This window comes from Rhineura floridana, chromosome 6, assembly GCF_030035675.1.
Source record: "Rhineura floridana isolate rRhiFlo1 chromosome 6, rRhiFlo1.hap2, whole genome shotgun sequence".
Classification (NCBI taxonomy): domain Eukaryota; kingdom Metazoa; phylum Chordata; class Lepidosauria; order Squamata; family Rhineuridae; genus Rhineura; species Rhineura floridana.
The window spans coordinates 12,046,914-12,070,491 of NC_084485.1; the positions used below are offsets into that span (position 1 = coordinate 12,046,914).

At 44.0% G+C, this 23,578-nt stretch overlaps 1 protein-coding gene across 1 annotated transcript in view; it reads left to right on the forward strand.

The window, feature by feature from the left end:
- CHRNA4 (cholinergic receptor nicotinic alpha 4 subunit) overlaps positions 1 to 23,578 on the forward strand; it is a 109,849-nt gene that overhangs the window by 39,785 nt on the left and 46,486 nt on the right. Inside the window, exons 3-4 of the mRNA XM_061631009.1 lie at positions 3,906 to 3,950; positions 6,897 to 7,006. Coding sequence (XP_061486993.1) covers positions 3,906 to 3,950; positions 6,897 to 7,006 — 155 coding nt within the window. The remainder of the gene's footprint in view (positions 1 to 3,905; positions 3,951 to 6,896; positions 7,007 to 23,578) is intronic.

Below are 23,578 nucleotides of genomic sequence, written 5' to 3' on the forward strand. Positions count from 1 at the left end.
AGAGGGCGACAAGGATGATAGCCGGTATGGAGAACAAGTCTTATGAGGAAAGGTTGAAGGAACTTGGCATGTTCAGTCTGGTGAAGAGAAGGCTGAGGGGTGACATGATTGCACTCTTTAAGTACCTGAAGGGCTGTCACATAGAGGAGGGTACAGATTTGTTCTCTGCTGCCCCAGAGGGTAGGACTAGGTCTAATGGTTTTAAGTTGCAGGAGCGTAGATTCAGATTGGATATTAGAAGGAACTTCTTGACAGTAAGGGCGGTTCAGCAATGGAACCGACTGCCTAGGGAGGTGGTGGGATCCCCTTCGCTGGATGTCTTCAAGCAGAGGCTGGACAGCTATCTGCTGGAGATGCTCTAGCTGTGGATTTCCTGCTGTGAGCAGGGGGTTGGACTTGATGGCCTACAAGGCCCCTTCCAACTCTATGATTCTATGATTCTGCATGCAAAACACATGCTCTACCACTGAGCTACAGCCTTTCCCCCCTGTATACAATGGGAGGGGGTGATTCAAGCAGGTCAAGTGTCAGGGGTCAGCATTACTAGGGCACGCGCCCCTGGCAGGAAGTCCCGCTGCCGACTCGAAGTCTCTGGGCCCTCCTCCTTGCTGTCACTGCCCTGCTGATGCTCTCTGAGCCTGCACAGACAACAAGGAAGAGAGAAGGGACAGCAATCTTGTGTCCTCAGTTTGGGCAGCTTTGCAGATAGGAACCAGAGGGAGGAGGGCAAGGGAATGCTTACTGAGGACAGTGGCGAGGAGCAGGGAGACCCAGTCAAGGAACATCTCCCCCACTTAGAGCATCTTGCCCAAGACTCCGCCAAAACTGTGGCCAGCACTGGTTTATATTATTATTATTATTATTATTATTATTATTATTATTATTATTATTATTATTATGCTGCCCTTCCTCCCAGCAGGAGCCCAGAGTGGCAAACAGAAATGCTAAGAACACTTTAAAACATCATAAAAAAACCTTAAAATACATTAAAATGTAACAACAAAAACATTTTTTAAAAAAGCTTTAAAAACATTTTTTTAAAAAAGGGTTAAAACATATTATTAAAGAAAACATATTTTTGGGGTGGGTTAGATTTTATCATTATTGCTTTTAGATTTTAATGTTATTGTATTGGTGTGTCATTTTGTTCATTTTGTACGTCGCCCAGAGTGGCTGGATGGCCAGCCAGATGGGCGACTAAGAAATCCAATAAATTAAATTAAATGAATTAAATTAAATTAAATTAAATATTAAAGGCAATTCTAACACAGATGCAGACTGGGATAGGTCTCAACTTAAAAGGCTTGTTGAAAGAGGAAAGTCTTCAAAAGGCACCGAAAAGATAGCAGAGATGGCGCCTGCCTAAAATTTAAGGGGAGGGAATGATATCATGTACTGGAAATAGAACAGCAGCAGGGAGAAAGGCAAACAATGTGAAAGGGAATATACTGTATTATATCAGGCGTGGGGAACCTTTGGCCCACCAGATGTTACGGAACCAAAACTCCCATCTTCCCTGACCAATGGTGATGAGAGTTGATGGGAGCTGTAGTTCAGCAACATCTGGAGGGTCAAAGGTTCCCTTTGCGGTATATAGTACAAGGTAATTACTAAAGACTATTCATTGAAACAAATACAACAGTTTAAAAAGAGGTAACCTAATCAATGCATGATTTTCCATGTCTCAATAACAAACTATTTTTATTCAATTTATACCCAGTCCTTCCTCCTGAAGCAACCCAGGGTGGCAAACACATCAATAATAGTGTTGTTTTTTTAAAATGTAAAAACAGTGATTTTAGGGTTGCCAGAAAAAGTATCTTTAAGCCATCAAATGCTTGGGTAAACAGAAGTGTTTTTAAATTCCTCCCAAAAGTCATCAGCTTTTTTAAAATATGTTTTTAAAGATGATTTGTTTTAATATATTTTAAAGTCTGTTTTTAGGATGTTTTGGAGTGTTTTTAGTTTTTAGTTTGTCGCCCTGGGCTCCTTCTGGGAGGAAGGATGGGATATAAATATAATTGATAAATAAAATAATAATAATAATAAGGCAGACGGCCACACCTCATCAAGGAGGGCATTCCACAAACAGGGAACCACCACTGAAAAGGTCCTGTCACAGATTAATGCCAACTGGGCAGCCCTCACTATGACTGTCTCTCTCTCCCACCCCCATATAGAGGATTACAAATCAATGTTTAAAAGACAGGTCCCTGTGCCAAGGAGGTGCTAAACTAAAATGTAAAAAAGTGACATGAAATCCTATGGCTTGAGATAAGTTATTTACAGCCTTTTTCTTCATCTGCGCCCCGCAGGTAAGGGCCTCCTGCAGAGACCATCTTATCAGGAGGTCTGTTCTGCACAACATAGGAAGCAGACCTTTAGTGTAGTGGCACCTACCCTTCGAAATTCCCTCCTGTTAAGTATCAGACAGGCACCATCTTTTTGGTGCCTACTGAACATCTTCCTCTTTCAACAAGACTTTTAAGTAGCAACCTTATCCCAGTCTGCATCTGTTTTGGAATTGCTGTTTAAGCTGTTTTTAAACCTTCTTCTTTTTTTAAAAAAAAGATGTTTTAAAACCTTTTATTAAAAAGATGTTTTTGAAGCTTTTAAAAATCATTTTTAAAGATGTTTGGTTTTAATATATTTTAAAGTCTGTTTTTATGATGTTTTAAAGTGTTTTAGTGCTTTTGTTTGCTGCCCTGGGCTCCTACTGGGAGGAAGGGTGGGATATCAAATAAATAAAGGAAGGAAGGAAGGAAGGAAGGAAGGAAGGAAGGAAGGAAGGAAGGAAGGAAGGAAGGAAGGAAGGAAGGAAGGAAGGAAGGAAGGAAGGAAGATGTGGCTAGTATTTGGAGAGTGCAACTTTTTGGGGGGGAATGTCATTCAAGGCTTGCACCCCATGATTTCTTCTTCTGGGTCTCAACCAGCCACCTTAACACTGTGGCTCAGGTTTGGCACTAATGCACAAGCATGCAAGTTCCCAGAGAGGAGATTGTGGCTGCTTTCCTCCTCCTCCATTCCTGCTGCTGCTGCGAGCTAGACTATGGTTTGGCTTGGTTTAGCATGCCACCTGAACCTGAGCCCAGGGTTTGCCTTTCTCCAGACAATCCATGAGCTGCAATCTAAGGTTTATTCTCGGTTTACAGCTCATAGCAAGTGTGGAGCGTGACAGATGACAAGCCCAAGTTCAGATGACACACTAAGCCAAAGAGTAGACAGTAGCACAAGGACTAGAGGAGCAAAGCAGCCACAAGCTCCTCTCTGGGAACCCTCACACTTGCACATTCACACTAAGGCCTGACCTGGCTGAGCATTCCTGTTGAACTGAGTTTTAGAGAGAAAATATTTATTTATTTAATTATTAATTAAACTTATATACCGCCCGATTAGCTCTCTGGGCGGTGAACATCAAAACATCAAAAAAATACAATAAAATTACACAATACTGTTTAAGAGCGTAATTTCTCGGAATATCATCAGTCCCTCTCCCAAAGTATGATGTGGCAGAATCTAGAATGACGGTCCCATGCTGCAGGGAATGTGAGCTTATCCCCATACATGATAGATGGGGAAAGGCCAGGCTAAAGTCCTACCCCTCTTTCTCTTATGACCGTGGCTTCAGCGGCGACTGTTAATAGAAATTTACAAGCTGGTACTGCACAAGACTGCGCTGTTAGGTTTGCTTGATGAGCAATGAGAAGCAGATGTGTTCTGTTTTACACTAAGCTAAGATGCTTGGTAGCATCTGCTTTTTTTAAGCTCATGCTTAAATACCTTTATTACTGCAATTGTTAGTGATTTGCAGAAAGTGGATGGCAGCAACGAAAGCTGCTGTTTCAAGAGCATTCAGGGACAATGGCTGTTCTTTTTTCATCTCAGGCTTATCTTTCTTTCTCCAGGATGAAAAAAACCAAATGATGACCACTAATGTGTGGGTGAAACAAGTGAGTCAACCAAGATGCCTTCTCTTGTATTTATCAGTTTTCCTATATATTACAAATAGCTCACTTTTTTTTTAGCTGAGAAAACAGAGGGCAAAATTTAGCTAGAAGTTCTCTTGTGCAAATGGTATGCTCTTGTGCAGCTCCATTTCAGTGGAATTCAGATCTTTGCCACTGGATTGTATCCAGAAATTTGCCCTAAACTGTCATTCTGAACTCAAAATCCATATTTAAATTACCAAAATCACATACCTCCATTCTGAATGCCCAATAACCCCAACAAGGAGTCAGCATTAGGTGCAAATTTTGAAGGATGGCTGAGCTTCAGTTCCTGTGTTGTTTCAAGAAGTGCAAATTAGGTAGAGTTGTCTTTAAAATATGAACTGAATTATTTTCCCCCAATCTCTAATGCTAATTAATATATTTCCTCAAGGGGTGGGATATTAAATTAAATCATCTCTAGCTACAGTTACATATTGCAGGTGGACAGTGCATGCAGAGGGAGCTTTGCAAATCACCTACCCACAGTTTTTCAGATTTGATTTATCATAGATTATTTTCAGTGCCTCTCTATACAAAGTCCAAAAATAGATTGTAAAAAAGTCACGCCATCTAAACCAGGGATGGGGAACCTGTGGCTGCCAAGATGTTGTTGGATGCCAAATTTCGTCTGTCCTGGGGAGCAAAGCCAATGGTCCGGGAAGAGATGCTGTGCCTGTTCGCTGCATTCCTCCAGGAGTGTTGCAGGAGACTGCAGTCCAGTCTGGTACAGCGTGGCTATTCCATGTCTCCTGCCGAATTCTCTCTGTGAGGAGAGGCTGGCTGGTAAGCCACTTGGCAACACTAGGCCCTGGAGCACCCATTCCTCTGTTCCCGTCTCACCACCCTCACTCTTCTCCTATTGTAATGGCATTGCAAGGTCATAGGAGAGCTTCTGTTGCCACCACCTACCAACTAGGAATGGTATTACGTCTCAGTTACAATCATTCATGAAGTCTAGTGTCTCACAAGAACTTGCACAAAAATCACCAGCACAGGATCCCAAAGATTTTTGTCCCCAGACATAGGCTCCAAAGACAAAAGAAAATACCCACCTAGCTTGCATAAAAGAGACACCCTTTCACCCCCACATCACAAATGATCCCCATACAATCAGTTCCTTCTCTCCCACAAACTTCAAAGGCCAGTGTCAACCCTTCCAAGCTTGAACAAATGACTTCAAAGCCCACAGCATCCTATCAAAATTCTAAACAGACAGATTTGTTTCATCCATCCCCGCTTCTTAAAAATCTTCTAGAGTTGGGCAAAAAGGAAAACATCCTCCTACCAAACAGCTGGTATAGCACAGTGGGAAGGAGAGCCTGGCTTGGAGTCCAGAGTCTGTGAGTTCAAATCCCCGCTCATGTCTCCTGGGTGTCAAGGGCCAGCTAAAGATCACCCCCACAGCGAGTGGCTCAGGGGTTACGTGCCCTGCCACCTGTGCAGCCATGGGCAAGCTGCATAGTCCCAAGGAGCCCAGTTGCCCCCCAGCTGGCAGCTGCGGACAAGGAAGGGGCCGGCTTGTGCAGCTGTGGCAAGCTGAGCAGGCCTAGCCAGCTGGGGAGGACTAACCTCAGAGGGAGGCAATGGTAAACCCCCTCTGAATACTGCTTACCATGAAAACCCTATTCATAGGGTCGCCATAAGTCGGGATTGACTTGAAGGCAGTGCCTTTTCCATTTCCACCTGTGAGACATGCTTCCCACTGTTTCTGCCATTCTCTTCCATGCTTCCACTTAATCCAACATTTTGCAACACAATATCTCAATCCTTATGTCCTATTGCATCCTTAGGAACCTGATCCACTATCTCATTACGTTCCCATATGGGCTGGAATCCAACAAAGAGGACCAAAAGACCCATTCTGAACTAAAAATCCATATTTAAATTACCAAAATCACATACCTCCATTCCGATTGCCCAATAACCCCAACAAGTAGTCAGTTAACATTAGGGATTTGGGGGGGGGATTATTCAGTTCATATTTTAAAGACAACTCTACCAAAATTTGCACTTCATGAAACAATGCATGAACTGAAACACACAGCCATCCTTCAAAATTTGCACTTTTACACATTTTGCAATGCAGCTCTCCAGCAAGTATTATTATTATTTATTATTATTATTTATTAAATTTATATCCCACCCTTGCTCCCAGTAGGAGCACAGGGCAGCAATGTGTAAAAAATGTATATAGTAGGATAAAGTGTGCATAAAAATGCATATATTTGTGAAAACAACATGGAAAATTGCTTTGCAAAAATGTGTACATTAGGTGAAAAAGCATGCAAATGTGTGTACATTAAGAAAAATTCACACCAAAACTCTGATGATTTTCATGAAGACTTTGAAAGAAGAATCAGAAACTGCTGTGGAAATGTGGACAACTGAACTTAAAACTGGAAAAAAATGAGAAACTGAGCAAAACCCACAGATTTATCAATCCCTAGTTAACATCCACCCTCACCTTGCAAAGCTAGGGAAACTGTAACTTTGCTGACCTGGAAGTCACGCTTCCCCGCAGCCACCCTTCCTTCCCCACCCTCTTGACCTTGCCAGTGCTGTTTGACCTATGTTTGTGATTGCATAGCAATGTCAGAGCTGTGAAGGAGGCTGGCCCTGTGTCTTCAAGGTGGGTTTTGTTTGGAACCTCTTGAAAGCCCTACTTTTCATTCAGGGTAGGGTATGTCACCTTGGAAAACATGGAGGCACCTTGGAAAACATGGTGCCTGGCTACACTTGGGAGTTGGGACCCTCTAACACAGATGAGCATGTAATGTTTTGTTTGTGCCTGGACTTAATATTGCAAAATGCTGGACTTGAGTCCATTTTTAAAAAGATGCAAATGAGTTTCAGTGTGACTTCTTAGTCGAATTATCTGTGAAGACTTTTTTTGCTTCTCTTTTGTAGGAGTGGCATGATTATAAACTACGCTGGGATCCTGAGGAATACGAAAATGTGACATCCATACGAATTCCCTCTGAGCTCATTTGGAGGCCAGACATTGTTCTCTACAACAAGTAAGGTGCCATTCCATGCAAATTTGCTTTAGAGCAGTAGTTTCAAAACAGTGTTCCTAGAAACTCAGAGGTTCTTTGGAAGCTTTTCTGGGGTTCTTTGGTGAGAAGATCTGTAATAAGCACCATGTTTCCCTTAAAGGCAGCTCATCCATAAGCCCATGTTCCCTTGGAGAGGCCTGTTGGGTGAGTATTCTACCTGCACTCTCTGTTTATGCAGGAACATAGGCAGCTGCCTTATGCTGACTCGAACCATTGGCTCATCTAGCTCAGTACTGTCTACACTGACTGGAAGTGGCTCTCCAGGATTTTAGACGGGAGTCTTTTCCCAGCCCTACTTGGGGATGCTGGAGATTGAACCTGGGACCTTCTGCATGCAAAGCAGATCCTTTTCACAGGGGAACAGTGAAGTCCAACAGGCCTGACAGGTGCCTCCCATCAACTCATGCTGTACTGTAGAGTGTGCCAGACTCCTCTGCAATGTGCTGGGTTTCCTTGGCCAGCTATTTAGAGCTTCCTTCACAAAGGGGACTTCATGTGGAAAGGATCCCCCGATGACAGAACAGAGCTTGGCAAAGTTACTTTTTTGAACTACAACCCCCATCAGCCCAATCCAGTGACCATGCTGGCTGGGGCTGATGGGAGTTGTAGTTCAAAAAAGTAACTTTTCCAAGCTGTTTGCAAATCTGTGCTTCAAAAGCTTGTTTGTATTATGGCTTTTGCCTTTCCCACTGTGTGATGCAGATCATTGGATCTTGCAAATTGACAATAAGAACGTAGGAGCTCCCTTGTTAGATTAAAAGGGTTATCCCATCCAGCATTTGTGATCAGCGACATCTTTGGAAAGCTCACAAACATGGGATGTCATGTGTAGGGTCTATTCAAAGCTTTTCTTGAGTGCATTAGAGGAAGGGTCAGGTGTGTTTGTGCAACTCAGCCTATCCACATGATGAAATGGACAGTTTTGGAATAACTTTCTAAAATAGTCAGGTCCCAGTCTGAACCTTTTGTATACTGCCTCTTTAAACTCAGCATCTGTGACGGGCTTGTCTGAGGGGAAATATTGGTATACCTCTGCCAACTCCCCCTTGATCAAGTTCGATAAATATTGCATATATTTATCCTCTGGTAGCCCCCACATTTGAGCCGCTTTTTCAAAAGTGCTGAGGTAAATTTGTGGATCTTGTCCAGGCTCAAACACTGCAAAATCTTTCGGTGTCACCTTTATTTTAGTTTCATTTCTGTCCTTTCTTGTTTCATCAGCATTAAACTTCTCTCTTTCAAACTTTAACTTTTCCACCTGTAATTCAGCGTCCAATGCTCGTTGCTTCTCCCTCTCCTCAAACCCCATTCTCATTCTCTCAATTTCCAACTCCCTCTGTTTTTCCTTCTCTTCCATTTCAAAGACCCTCTGCTTGTCTTTTTCCTCAGCTTCAAAGACCCGCTGCTTTTCTTTCTCATCAGCCTCCCTCCTCACTCTCTCAGTTTCCAACTTTAACTTCTCTCTGAAATACTCTATATAAGCGGGATTGCTTGAGTATCCTTCTGGGGTCTCTTCCCTGACAGGTTGTTTTTGCTGGACAGTAGTAAAAGCTATTAGTGCTACTCGCAATTCGTCTACTCCTTTACCCTCGTGAGGTAAATTGAATGTTATGCACTTCTCCACCAGCTCCTCTCTTTTCATCTTTATATATTCAGCCATGTTTTTGGAGTTCACTCACTCTTTGCCACACACTCTTTGCCAGTCACTCTCACAAGTAATCTTTATTTGTTATTTCTGTTTGCCACACCACTTTTAGGGATTCTCTAGTATCCGTATCTGGACTCTCTTTTGTTCGTATCCCACCGCTACAGCCAACACCTGTGACGCCCTTCCCTGGCTCTCCCTGTCAGGTTCCTACCTGCTTGTGGCTACTGCCTTTCACTAGGCACCACCACGGACTCCACCAGTCTGGACTGTCCTTTTTTATGGTTTCTCTCCCCGCTCTAGCACAGATCTCAATAGATCCCCCTGCTAGGCAGCACCACCAGTCACGTTCTACAACCAATGTTCCCAGAGACCTTGCCTGAGTCTCCCTATCCGGTTATATTTGTGACTGCGTGCCTATGCTTTTCCCAACCCCCTTGTATCACTGCAGATAACTCATAACTCAGGGTTGCTCTAGATACTTATGAATGTTATAATCTCCTCTTCACCGCTGCCACCATTTGTTACTGTTTCCCTTCAGCCTTGGTCATTACCTTACCCTCCCTTCTGGTCTTTGAAACCCCAGCCAAGGATCAGGCCTTCGGTAAACCAAAACAGTATTTATTAAATAACATTAATAACAAGATAACTTTGATAATGATCTACAAGCTTATGGTTTCATCTATTACTGTGATATTTGACTTATTACTAATCCGAACTCCACCTCACTCTTTCTCAACACTCTCCTGACATACACCAACTCACACCCACCTCCCAACTCCACCAACACAACCCACTCACGACCACCTAACACCTCTCAAACAACCCACTAACATCCAACCAGATTCAACTGTCATCCTTCCATTTATACTCTCAGCCATCCAAACACTCAGCCAATCATCCAGCATTCTACTGCTCATTTACTCCCCCCTCCTCTTTCATTCCACTTACCATGTATCTTCTATACAAACAGCACTTACCATATATACATTAATACAGGAACATCACAGAGTCACCCCATGATGTCTTCTCCCCTGGGCTTTAATTGAAGCACGGAGAGCTAGGGAATCTTGCTGTTGAGCACCTGAGATTGATGTGTTTGCTGATTTGTTTTTAAGCTATCTTTTCTTTGCCTTAAAGCACTAGTTTCTTTAAAAGTAGAAAGTCTCCTGTTTAAAACCAAGAACAACCAATAGTTGTCAGACACACAACAGGCAGCCTCCTCACCTTCCTGTGCTTACAGGTAATAGGGTAGTGGCAAATCCAGAAGTACAGCAGCTCCCTTCATGATAGTCATGCCCCCTCACTCATTTGCTTGCTATCTGTCATCACCTCCACACTCCTTAGGCCTTCCCGCTTGTGTCTTCTTCCACAACAACAGACATCCCTAGGGGCCAATCAGCATGAAATGGGAGTGGGTTAGCTACTGAGAAGAGTCTTCTCAGTGGCCAACTCACCTCCTTTCACTCTGATTAGCTCCAATCAGCAAGAAAGGACAAGAAACCATGTTAGAAAATTCTTCTTGGTGGCTAACATACTCCTCTTTCATGCTGATTGGCTTGTAAGACACTGGAGACATAGGGACCTGGCTGGGACCCTGTGCCCAAAAAAGTATGGGGTCTAAGACCCCCTCGAAAACCTGGATGAATACACCTCTGCTTACAGGAAAGCCGAGCTGAGGATGTCATGGGGTTTTCAGAAATGTGGCCACCAAGGAAGGCTGCAGAGTGCAGACCACTGGAGAGATGATTTGAAGAATGAAACAAAGGACACTCATAACTACCTCTTGGCCACCTTGAGAGTAAAAAAAGCACTGCAGAAGCCCTACACATCTCACCCATGAGAATTTCACCAAAAATTTCTCTTCCCTTTCATAGAGTAGAATCCATTGTAGAGCTAAGGTGAACGTTCTGTCAGCAAAAGGATTTATCCTTGCACAACAGGTTGTTCTCTCTTTCTCTCTCTCTCATCCCTGCTGTGTGCATCCCCTCAATCTGTTCTAGGGATTCCCCCAACCCTCTGGATCAGATCTGAGGAGGGTGTGGGACACATGCAGGGAAGAGAGAGGAGGGGAAAGTCCCATTGCACCAGCAGAAATCCTTGCGCTGGCAGAATACGAGAGCGGAATACCCCCATAATTTTCCAATGCAATTTTTCTTTCTTTTTCTGGAAAAGCCACCCTACAGGGGACCTCCTCCCTGCCACTTCTCTCATAAAGTTGGCATCTGTGGGTGCGCGCACACACATACATCCAAAGTTCAATTAAAGCAACAACAATGGGGTCTTGCAGGTCACATTTAGTTTGGCCATCAGTGCAAGCAAAACACAACAAGAAGAAAAAAAAGAGTCTTCTAGGTTGAAGTCTCTACCAAAAATCTTTTTGCGTTTCTTCTACTGGGGAGAGTAAAGAAGAGAGGAAATGACACTGAGATTTGAGATTTGCATCTTCCAGGGACGCATCCCTGTAGTTGGCAAGTTATCTTCTCATCCTGGCTCATTATTGTCAAAAGCTTCCACCAACGCTCTCTGGAGGGCCAGATTAAGTCATTAACTGTGGCTAAGCTTGTTCCAGGGAGTATATACTTGTCAACATTCATGAGGAATCTAAAGCCAAATTAATATCCTAAGGGGGAATTAATATGCAGCAGGATTTGCAGCCGAGGGGCAAAATAAAACACAGAGACGTCAGCTTGGGTTGAACAAGGGCCACTTTATTAAATTACATTAAACATAAACCCAATTTAAAGTGACCTGCAGAAGGAGAACCTAGGTGCGGGAACTGTCTCTAAGCAAGTATCTTGCCATACAGCTCTCGGGCGACCCTGCCGGAGGAAGGGCAAGCCCATGTGCTTACCTTTACCCAGGCCACACCTTGTAGGTGAGTAGGGGGGCCTTCCTACGTCATCCCCACCCGGGGCTGGATAACCCTTGGGTAGATTAGATAAGTTGGCCCCAGAGGCAGCCCATATCCTGCCCTCAAGCTGGAAAGCTCTGACAGACAGGCCTCCGAAACCACCAATCACCTCCAAAGGTGCCTAAGGGGGCCACCTAGCTGTCCTTACCTATTTCCCTTCCCGCACCTTCCCACACTAGTGCTAAAATAATCTGCCCGGCAGGGCATTAACCTCCAATGCAAATTAGCCAAATTAGCCAAAACCACCTATTGATCACAACGCCCCCTAACCCGATCCCCTCCCACTCCCATAGTGTGGAGCAGGCAAAAAACCTGCCCGCCAACGAGGGTGGGTAGGATAAAAATTCCTACTCGGCCCCGAAGCGACCCCTAGGCACACCATGAAAGAGGGAGGGCAGGTTGGGCGTCGTGCAAGCAAAGAGGAGGTATGAAAGGGCGGCTGGGGTTAAATAGGCCCCTTAAACCCCGCCCCTTTACGCTGCACATCGCGTGCGCGTAATAGACGTGACGCGCAACTCTGCCCCAGCGGCAGATGGAGGCAGCAGCTTCACCTCCGGCTGCAATTAGGCCTCACCCATCAGCTACGCAGTGAGTGAGGCCTCATTTCTCTTCAGCAAGCTCTGTTTGAAGGCTCAGCAAATAGTGGTTTTTTCCCTCTAGAGCTGGCAGAAGCATATGTCAAAGGGGAACTATGCCTTTACTTAGAGTAGCCCACACAACTGAGGCTTAGACCAGTGGTGGGCCTCATGGACCAAATGTGACAGATGGGTGGAGCTGCTGACTTGTCAATTTCATGGCATCATTATGACATCACATGGTTGGGGGGCAGGCAGGGGTGCCCACCTGTCAGCTTCCCATATGTCTCCACAATTGAGGACTTAGCCTTTCCAAGCTTCCCCCTTCTTTGCGTCCCTGATGAATGAAAATGAAAAGGGAAACATGAGCTAAATGGACCAATGGTGTGACTCATAGAATCATAGAATAGTAGAGTTGGAAGGGGGCTATAAGGCCATCAAGTCCAACCCCCTGCTCAATGCAGGAATCCACTCAGTGTAAGGCAACTTCTTGTGTGCTTCTTTGCAGAGATGAGGCAGGCACCCCTGGCATTTTGCACTCCAGGCAGTTGCCTGGTTTGCCTCTATTGCCAAGCTGGCCTGCTGGAAGATAGCCAAGTCAAACATTCTATGCAAGCAGAGAGGCTAGAAATATACTTGTGTGGGAAGGGATGAAAAATTGAGATTCTCTAGGGTCACTTAAAAAGTTGCCAGATCTATAGCTCTCGCAAAGCAGATACTTTGCGTTGTGGTGTTATCTCAGCCTTGGGGTTTTCAGGTCCCCTGGAGAACGGCCTCGAATCTGTTCCTCAGCATTAAGTTGGGAACGCTTTCCCCACTAAACTCATTAATGTGTAGCTCTAATTTCCTTGTGCCCAATATTTTCTGAACAATGCGTTTCTTTAATTGGGGAATGTTGCAGTTTGGATGTTAACAGTTGTGTCTCTTTAATGTTTAGCCAGGGGCTGGAAGGTGGAGGGGCCATATTTGACTAACCCAGTTCTGTGTAGATTTGTAAGTGCAGGAAGAAAGATTTAGCAAAGGGCTACTTGGGCTCTTATGTGGGGCCTGCAGGCCCCACTCTTTTTAAGAGAGAACTTCCTCATGGATTGTGCCCCAAAACCGTATAGTCAGATCACAGTCAAAGAACTTGAATTGTGATGGCATTTTGTGTTATGAGCTGGTCTATCTAGCTTTGTATGGAAAAATATTTTACTTATTTTCCCCCAACCCTCTGGATCAGATCTGAGGAGGGTATGGGACACGTGCAGGGAAGAGAGAGGAGGGGAAAGTCCCATTGCACCAGCAGAAATCCTTGCACTGGCAGAATACGAGAGCAGAATACCGCCCATAATTTTCCAATGCAATTTTTCTTTCTTTTTCTGGAAAAGCCACCCTACAGGGAACCTCCTCCCTCTTCTCCCAAAGGACTCAGGCAGCATGTCTGGGGTTTGTTTCCATTAGTGTACAGTCACAACAGCCCTGTGAGGCAGGGGAGGGAGAGAGAGAGAGAGATTGGGACAGGCTGAAGATTATGCAGTGAATTTTATGACTAACAGAACAATCCAACTGGTTGGAGGCCAGCGGGAGCAAACTCAGCGAAGGTGGAGCTGGAGAAAGAGGCCACTACACGCAGCTGCTGTTTGGAGGCTTCTTGGCAGGGAGGATGCTAGCTGCAATGGGAAGGTGTGGCGGAAGAAAAGAAAATACATGTTTCTGTCTGCCACCCCTTTTCCTTGCATACCTGCTGCTGTGACAGAGGGCCAAGGGAGGGAGCCAAACGGGATCTGGATATCGCTTAAGTCCCCCTCGACCCCTTCTCCAATACACCCCCAGAGCGCCCCTTTTTCAGGCCTTCCACCGGCTTCCACTGACTCCTCTTACGCCAGGCTGGGCTTCCTTGGTGGACCTCCAGTTGAGCCCAGCTGGGTCCGAGCTCAGCCATGGCTGAGCCAGGGTGAGGGGCGTATGTCAGCGTAGCTCGGCTGAGCCAGGACCCAGTCATTTCAGCCAGAGGTCTGCCATATCCGACTCTGCTCAGTCTGGCATAAATAGCAGTTGGACTGTGCCCTAACCTATAATCCTAGACACACTTACCAGGGACAAAGTCCCATTGAATTCAACCAGGCTTGCTTCTGAGTTAGACTTGTACAGAACTGCACTGCAACAAGGAGATCTACTCTATTAACTACACTGCACTGGCTCAAATTACTACTGAGTGTGCATTGGAGACCAAAGGAAATAGTTTTTTTTTTTGTTAGCTCAGTCCTGGAAGTTCATATGGAAGTACAAGCTTGTATGCCAACAGAAATTGGTCTCCAATAGGGCATATCATGGTGGTATTTTGGTGGAAATGTTTTGAGCTGCAGTTATGGTTCAGTGGCCACAAGTGAGAATAATTGGCAATGCTAATCCAGAGGGGGGACTGAGCAGCATGCCTAATAGTCAGGTCTTCAGTACCTTTGATAGGTTAATGCTTTTCCTATCGCTAGAAGAATCAGAATATAATTATGCAAATCAAGAAGATTTTTTGTTAATTTTGCATTTTGAACTGCTGCTGCTAAGCAAAATTTCCCTATTCCATTCTATTCTTGTTGCATGAATTCAGTCTGCTCAGCGTTCCAGCTTCTCTGTTCCTCCTGTTTTCCGGCTTCTTTAGAAATTTCTAAAATTAATTTTATAATTTTAGTGCATTTGCAGTGTGCCACTTTTTCATTCTTCCTAATGCTTGCAAGATCATACATGCACTATTTAAATCAGTGCAAACTGAATGTGCATGAGCACAGTTGTACAATTGCATTGTTTTATCCTGTGATTTATCTTGCTTTTATACTTGGTTTTAATGTATGTTTTGTAAGTTGTTTTGAGTAACTTTTGTGAAAAAGGCAATTAAATGCTAATTATAAATACTAATTTAATCAATGCAGATCTGCAATAGTGCATATTGATGGCAAGTGTGTGTGTATGTGTGTGGAGAGAGAGAGAGAGAGAGAGAGAGAGAGAGAGGAGTACTGGAAACTGCTACAGATTCCTCCTATGCGTTGATCTTTAATATAGATTTTTTTTAAAAAAATAAAAAACAGTGGGTTGCTAATGCATCACTGCTGCTCTGGATACAAAAACAGGACATTTGGAAACCTGAAATCCAAGGAAACATTCAGATGGGGAGAATTTTGTAAATATCTCTAATTTTGTTGAGCACAGATTGCACTCTAGGGATGCTTCAGGAATTTGATACTTGTGGCTTCCGATATGAACTGGCCTGATCCACATCTCCTGGACTGATGTGCAGATCACAAAGTAGTTATCCTTTGGATTTTTCACTTCCACAGATGTGATGTAGTCTTCAACTCAAAATAAAATAAAATAAAAATAAAATGCATTTTATAATGGACATTTTAAGACAAAATACATTTTTAAATGTGTGTTTTGAGAGAAAATGTATTTAAAAATTATTTACACATTATCTGGAAACAAGAGCAGGAAATTTGGAAACATATTTAAATGCAAAATTGGTGCGGATTTCTTTTGAAAAATTGCAGATTTATGTGGAAATGGGATTAAATGGATTTATGAATAAACACATGCAAAAGTGGCATGGACTGGAAATAGACTCATCTGCCCATCTCAATTCCATGCAGCCCTTTACCTTATTCATCCTCACAACCCCTCCTTAAAGTGTTTACAGAGGCTGCAAAGGCTACGAAATAATACAAAGGCCCTTTAGCCAGTCAGCCAGCTCCTCCAGGGAAACGGAGCCTACTGCACTCCACAACTGGTCAGCCTGCATAAGGCTTCACTTGGCTTTAGCTATCTGCAGAAATAGCATCATTTATTTCTAAATTTGCATCTATACATGCAAACTAGCATATGGAAATCTTTTGCAAATTGGTGTCTCCTCTTTTGTCCCCCCCCCTTTTTTGTGATGTGTAGTGGCCACCCCATCTCGAGATGCCAGGGATTGAACTGGAGACCTTTTTCATGCAAGGCATGCCCTCTCCGACTGAGCGATGGCCCCTCGCCAAGTGGGGCGCCTGCCTTTGACTGGCTCCTTGTCCATGTCCCGCTTCACTGAGATTTCTTGGCAGAGTGTTGTTAATCTGCAGTAAATACCTTGGGGAAAGTGCCAGCCAGGTTTCCCAGCCGCTGGTACAAATGGAATTGTCTTAATAACCCAAAACACAATGACTTTCGCATGCTGACTCTGCAGTTGTCTGTAAGAAATTACTTGGCTGGTGCTTCATGAAGTGAAACGCTGCCTCTCTGACGACAGAACAGAGCAATTTAGGCCCAAGGAGAGGGTATTCTAAGTGCAGGGGGGAACTAAGGAACTTGGGGCAACGGTGGCCCCTTTCATAACAGCCCAGCGTGTTGACAAATGGTAAGGCAAGCAGGTGGGAGAGAGACCAAGGGAAGGGAAGCGATACTGCCAAAAGTATAGCTCTTTTCCAGTAGTGGGAAATTCAGAAGTGCAGGGTCCCCTCATGATAGTCACAGCCACACACCCTCCCCTCCCCCTCCTTTTTTGCTGCTGGGTTGAGAATGATCCTTGTTAATGCCTTCGCCCATCACAACAGATGTTCCTAGGAGCCCAAAAGCATGAAAGAGAAGCATGTTAACTACTGAGAAGAGTCTTCTTAGTGGTTGACTCACCTCCTTTCACTCTGATTGGCTCCAATCAGCAGGAAGGGAGAAGGGAGCATGTTAGAAGGTTCTTCCCAGTGGTTAAACACTATGCCCTTTCATGCTGATTGGCTCATAGGATGCTAGAGTCTTAGAGACCCTGCCAGGACCCTGCTCCTGAAAAAGTAAGGGGCTAAGACCCCCCGAGACCCTGGATGACTACATCCCTGCTCTTTTCCAACATGATCTTCCAAAAGTGTGCATTGATGAGTAGGATATCTTCACTTCTAGCCTTCACATATTGATTCTGCTTCTGTCCACACAGCTTATGCAAGCCTTCCTCAAACTGGTGCCCTCCAGATGTTTTGGATGACAACTCCCACGGGGGAGATTGGGGAAGGCTGGTTTACGCACATGGACTCTACATCAGGAGTGAGGAACTTCAGGCCAGGGGAGATGAATGTGGCCCTCCAGGCCTTCCTATTTGGCTCTTGGATCTCTTGCCCGGCCAACCCCTCTTCTCCCCAGGCCACCCCCCTCTGTGGCCCTGCTTTGCACCCGGATCCAAGCATTTTTGCCTGGCTGGGATGTGTCTTTGAACTCTGGTAATGCTTCTTGCTTGTCTCGATGGAGAATGTAGAGGGTTTGTGTGTAGAAGCAAGTCTATTTGGGGAAGGGCTGTAGCCCGGTGGTAGAGCACCTTCCTTTCATGCAGGAGGTCCAGCGTTCAATCCCCAACATCCCCAGGTAGGGCTGGGAGAGACCCCTGCCTGAAACCCTGAAGAGATGCTGCCAGTCAGTGTAGGCAATACTGAGCTGGATGGACCAACTGGTCTGACTCGATATAAGGCAGCTTACTAAGTTCCTATGGAAAAAATTACGTTTGCGTCTCTGCCTACATTTGTCTCTGACCACGCCTACTTTTGCCTCTGGCCCCGCCCACCACTGGCATGTCCCCCCACAAGGGTTGCCCAGAAGAAAATGCGACCCTCAAGTCTGAAAAGGTTTCCCCGCCCCTCCTGCCCACCCACAGGCCCAGAATGCACGGAAGCAGGGAGTGAGGCCAGCCGGCTCAGGCTTGTGTGCACACAGTCACAGTTCACAGTGTGAATCATTACACACAGTTTGAAACAAAATGTGTGAAAAGCGGAATCTCTGCATAATGATGTACCACTTTAACCTGTTCCCCCCAAAGCCTCAGGCATTTCCACTGGGTTGGCAGTAGGTCTCTCTGAGGCTGAAAGCAGGAAGTGTGAGCCTTACTAGGCATGACCTTATTCACATCTTTAGCCTGGTGCATGAGATGTTTAACAAAAAATAATTTTTTTAAAAAAAACAATCTGTATTGAGGCATGGCATGTGGACAGCGATCCTGGCAGAATTGCCCGCCCATGACAGCTTCTGCTTCTGCTTCCTATGGGCTCTCCAATATTGGAGGCGTTCAAGAGGCATCTGGACAGCCACCTGTTGGATATGCTTTAAGTTGAATTCCTGCATTGAGCTGGGGGTTGGACTAGATGGCCTTAGAGGACCCTTCCAGCTCTACTATTCTGTGATTCTTTTCTTCAAATTGAATGTCACATCTAGTTTGGCCCTGTTGCATGCCATCAGATTGTGCTTCTGGCTGCTATGCCCAGTAGCTACTACCAAAATGCATTCATGCATGCATTTATCTACTCTTTTTCTTTTTTTAAAAAAAATGCTAATGGACACCATAACAGGGTTGTTCACATGTTACAACCAGAACGCAGATATGAGATGTCTCTACACATGTACAATCCCAGTCTGCATCTGTGTTGGAATTGCTTTTTAATATGCTTTTAAACTTTCTTTTTTTAAACGTTTTTAATCTGAGAAGATGATTTGATAGCTTTTTTTAAGTAACGTTTTTGAAGATGTTTTGTTTTCATGTGTTTTAAAATTTTTTTTATGATGTTTTAATGTTTTTAGTGCTTTTGTTTGGGCTCCTGCTGGGAGGAAGGGCGGGATATAAATCAAATAATAATAATAATAATAATAATGATACAAGCGACTGTGTGAAAGAGTGTACACTTGTTCATTTGTACAGCATAGCTGTTGTTTACACAAGCACACACACTGTACAACCATGAACATGATGTGTTAACTGCTGTACAGTTCAACTGTGTACGCAGGAACACTGATCGACTGTAACATGTGAACAGCCCCAACATCTTGCATCAGGCAATGAGTTCAGCAGATAAACTTTATACTGCATGATGATTCATACAATGATCCGTTAAACCTGCTGCCGTCAATATTCTCCATGTCACTATATGGCCTCAGGGTCCCCCCCCCCTTGGAAGGGTGCCGTTCCCCACCCCCATTAACTCCTTCCACCCCAATCAGGGTTTGATAGACTTCATATGTTCCCTGCCCACAGGCTATAAAAGTCCCAGCTGCTTCATCTTGATGAAAACAAATTGTAAACATTTGCCAATTGATTACCTTTTTTAACTCCACTTTTCCTCCAAGAATCTCCAGGCAGCAAACATGACATCCTATTTCACCCTCAAAACAACCCTGTGAGGTAGGTTAGGCTGAGAAAGTGTCAGTGGCCCAAACTACCTACTGAGCTGAATTTGAACCTGAATCTTCCCAGTGCAGTTGCTGGAAGGTACAGGGGGTGGGGGAGTGCTGTCACATTTAGATCCTGCTTACAGGCTTCCTTTAGGCATCTGGTTGGCCACTGTGAGAACAGGATGCTGGACCAGATGGGTCACTGGCCTCTTCTTATGTTCTTAAATCCAACCACTACACCACATTGAGGGCAGATCCACACTATGCATTTAAAGCACATCCAAAGCACATTTAAATCAATGACTTTCCCTCAAAGAATCTTGGGAACTGTGTTTTCCTTCTTCCAGAGCTACAAGTTCCCTTCAACTTTAACAAACGACAGTTCCCATGATTCTTTGGGGGAAGTCATGCGCTTTAAATGTGCATTGGGTGTGTTTTAAATGTACAGTGTATTCTCATTGCTTCCTTCAAATTTAAGTATGATTGGTTGGTTATCAAATGCCCATGTACTCCGTCCTGTCTCTTGCTATGCGTCCACTTGCTCTTTCCATCTACCTTTCACAAACTGTTGAGGAATGGGCCTGATTTCCTCTACTGGTGGAAGCACATTTGAGATCATTTTTGACAACACCATCTCTAATGCTTGCTTCTGTGTACTGGTCTGATATGAATAGCAAAAGAAAAAAGAAAAAAAAGGACAGTTGGGGAACATACAAGGAAAGCAATGTCCTGCTTTAAGAATGTTGTTATTCTCCTGTGGTGAGACACTAGGAAACAGTTACGTAAAGTTCTCCAGAACAGGCCTTTTCCATGGATCATAAAAACTGAAAGCCTCCTCCGTCCCACAGTTTCTTCTCTTCCACACATTGTGTTCTTCCCAGCTTCGCTCCTTTCCCACATGTAAAAAAATAAAATTACAACAAGGAAATCCCCAAACAATATAAAAATGACTTCTACTAGTAGAAAACTGGAGCAAGGCAGTTTGCCACAGCTGCCACTGTCTTCAGTTCATTTGCATTTCTCCTGCCCCCACATCTCTGATTTGCTTATGAAAAAATGAGATTGTGTGCACAGAATCCTAGAATTGGGAGGTACCTCAAAGGTCATCTAGTCCACCTCCTACTGATGCTAGGGATGGACTGAGTTGCTGTTTTCATCCCATTTCAGTCTTGCTGGCAAATCATGGGTCCATTCCATCCTGCTGTGTTCCACTGCATCCTGTGCCGTGCTGTGGCATGTCATTCTGTCCTGCTGTATGCATTTTGTGTGCACTTTCCCCATAAAGTGCACCCTTTTTTTCATAAAATGCTCACTTTTCTAATGCTCATCAATGCATTCCCCAGTAAAATGTGTATTTTGCATGCATTGCTCTTGTGAAATGTGTATATTTGTGTGCACATTTGCACACTGAAAATGTATTGCAAAATCTGGAGATGGGTATAATGTAGCTGGGAGTTGTACTCCACTGCCAAAAAAGAAAGAAAGAGCAATCTTGATGTTCTTGAGACAGCTGGTATAGCACAGTGCGGAATAGAGCCTGGCTGGGAGTCCAGAGTCTGTGAGTTCAAATCCCCACTCATGTCTCCTGGGCTTCAAGGGCCAGCTAAAGATCACCCCCACAGCGAGTGGCTCAGGGGTTACGTGCCCTACCACCTGTGCAGCCGTGGGCAAGCTGCAGAGTCCCAAGGAGCCCAGTTGCCCCCCAGCTGGCAGTTGCAGACAAGGAAGGGGCTGGCTTGTGCAGCTGTGGCAAGCTGAGCAGGCCCTAGCCAGCTGGGGAGGACTAGCCTCAGAGGGAGGCAATGGTAAACCCCCTCTGGATAACGCTTACCGTTTCATAGGATCGCCATAAGTCCATTTTGATGTTCTTGGACTCCAACTCCCATCAGCCCCAGCCAACATGGCCAATGGTCAGGGATGATGAGTGCTGTAGTCAACACATTGGAGAACACCATGCTGGATACTCTGTCCACTTACAATCCCAGGAATAGTGAAATACAATGCAAAAGGAATCTTTATGAATGCACTTCAAGAGGAGAGGAAAACACCTTAAGAGGAGATGGAAGGAACTGGATGAATTTAAAGGTGAAGCAAACTGAGCACGTGCCACCATTCTGCATGATATTTTGATTTTTTTTTTAATAAAACCAACCCAGTTTAATGATAAATTCCTAACACACCTGTTCAGTTTTGGAAACTAAGGCTGCAATCCAACACACACTTACCTGGAAGTAATTCCCATTGAATCCAATGGAGCTTCCATCTGAGCAGACATGTGTTAGATTGCACTGTAAACTGGGAAATTTGTAACCTTAAAATCCAGGAAGAAAATCCATTGAGTAGAATTTCAGATATATCCCAACCTGAAAAAGATAAAGACTGAATGTTAATATCATTTGATGAATGAATCTGCATAAATCCACTGTGGAGCAGAGTGGAAGTGTGGGGAAAAAACATTTTCTGCAGATTTTTTCAAAAGCAACTGTGCTTATCAGAAAACAAAGGCCCACATAAAAGAAAGATTCTGCCTCCAACGTGAAATAAATTATTAAATCTGTTCCACATAGAAGCCATGTCTTTCTAGCCATTGTCTCCCCAGCAAGGGGAGACGTCAATAAGGGGAAATGTTACATTTGTGAAATGTACAGATTCCCTCCCCTACTCTGCGTGGCTGCTTCAGTGCACAGATGTAATGCGACAACAACAGCACAAGGATTAGATTGCTTTTGCTTACCTTTGGTGAGGATGGGGATGGAGGAGGTTGCATCTCAGCCCATGGCGTAAAGAAAGTGGATAGTGAAAAGTTTTTCTCCGTCTCTCATAATACTAGAACTTGGGGCCATTCAATGCAGCTGAATGTTGGAATATTCTGGACAGACAAAAGAAAGTACTTCTTCACACAGTGCCTAGTTAAACTGTGGAGTTTGGTCCCCTTAAACTTGAATGACTTTAAAAGACAATTAGACCAATTAATGAAGGACAAGGCTATCAATGGCTACTACTAGTCACAATGCCTATGTTCTGCCTCCACTGTGGGAGGCAGTATGCTTCTGAATACCAGTTGCTGGGAATCACAAGTGAAAAGAGTGCTGTTGCGCTTATGTTCTGTTTGTGGGATTCCTATTAGTGTCTGGCTGGTCACTGTGAGAACAGGATGTTGGACTCGATGGGCCACTGGCCTGACCCAGACAAGCTCTTCTTATATTCTTATGCTTTCTCCAGGTCGGGGGAAAACTCATCTTGTTTGGAAAAGACAAAATGGTATCACAGAAATTATTTGGGTATCTGAAAGAATAGCAGGAAACTTGGCAGAAATAAAGGATCAGGTTTCTCACATTCGTAGCATGCACCTGAGTTCAGAAAGAAAGATGAAAATAGACCCGCAGTTAATTATGAAGGGAAGAATGGTTTGGGTTCAGCGACTGGACAGGAGTTTGGCTGTTATAATAATTATGAATGGGGCGTAGTATTTTTCCAGACATGAGACTAGACAGACATTTCATTTACTTGCAAGCAGACTGAATAATTAACTTGCACAGCATGCAGACATAGTAGGTGACATTCTGAAGTCATTAAGATTCTATCACAATCTGTTGATCAATAAAACATTATTTGACATGCACAAATTTGCTCCCCAGTCCATCCATCCATGTGGGGACTCTGATGGAAGCGTAGCCTGGAAGCTGAGAGGATGAACTCTGAATCAACACATCCTAGTTTACATGTCATTCTTTTCATTAAGCCCCACATTAGCATTTGGACAGCCAGCACTGATGAGTCTCTCGCCTCCATGTATAATAATATGGTTGACATAATGTTAATCTTCCTTATTGGGCTGTTACAAGGATTATTGAGATAACATATGCATGCTTTGAACCTTTTGAAATGCGTTATACATTATTATTATTATTATTATTATTAGGCAGGCCTATAGTATCTCTGAAGTGGATTAATTTTTATGTTTTTATTAATTGGAAAGGGGTTTTTTAGATGATTTATTGAATTGTGACCTTTTGGTCTATATATTTTGTAATTGCTTATATTAATGTACGTCGCCTAGAGTGGCCATTCATTCGGCCAGATAGGCGACTCACAAATAATTTTATTATTATTATTATTATTATTATTAAAAATGACAACTACTACAACTACTGCTGCTGCTATTTGCTATTAAGGGTGGGGCCTGGAACTCTTCCACTTGCAAGAGTTTCATTTTTCATCTCAAAGGAATATGCAAGCAGAGCTGTCGTACAAGAAAA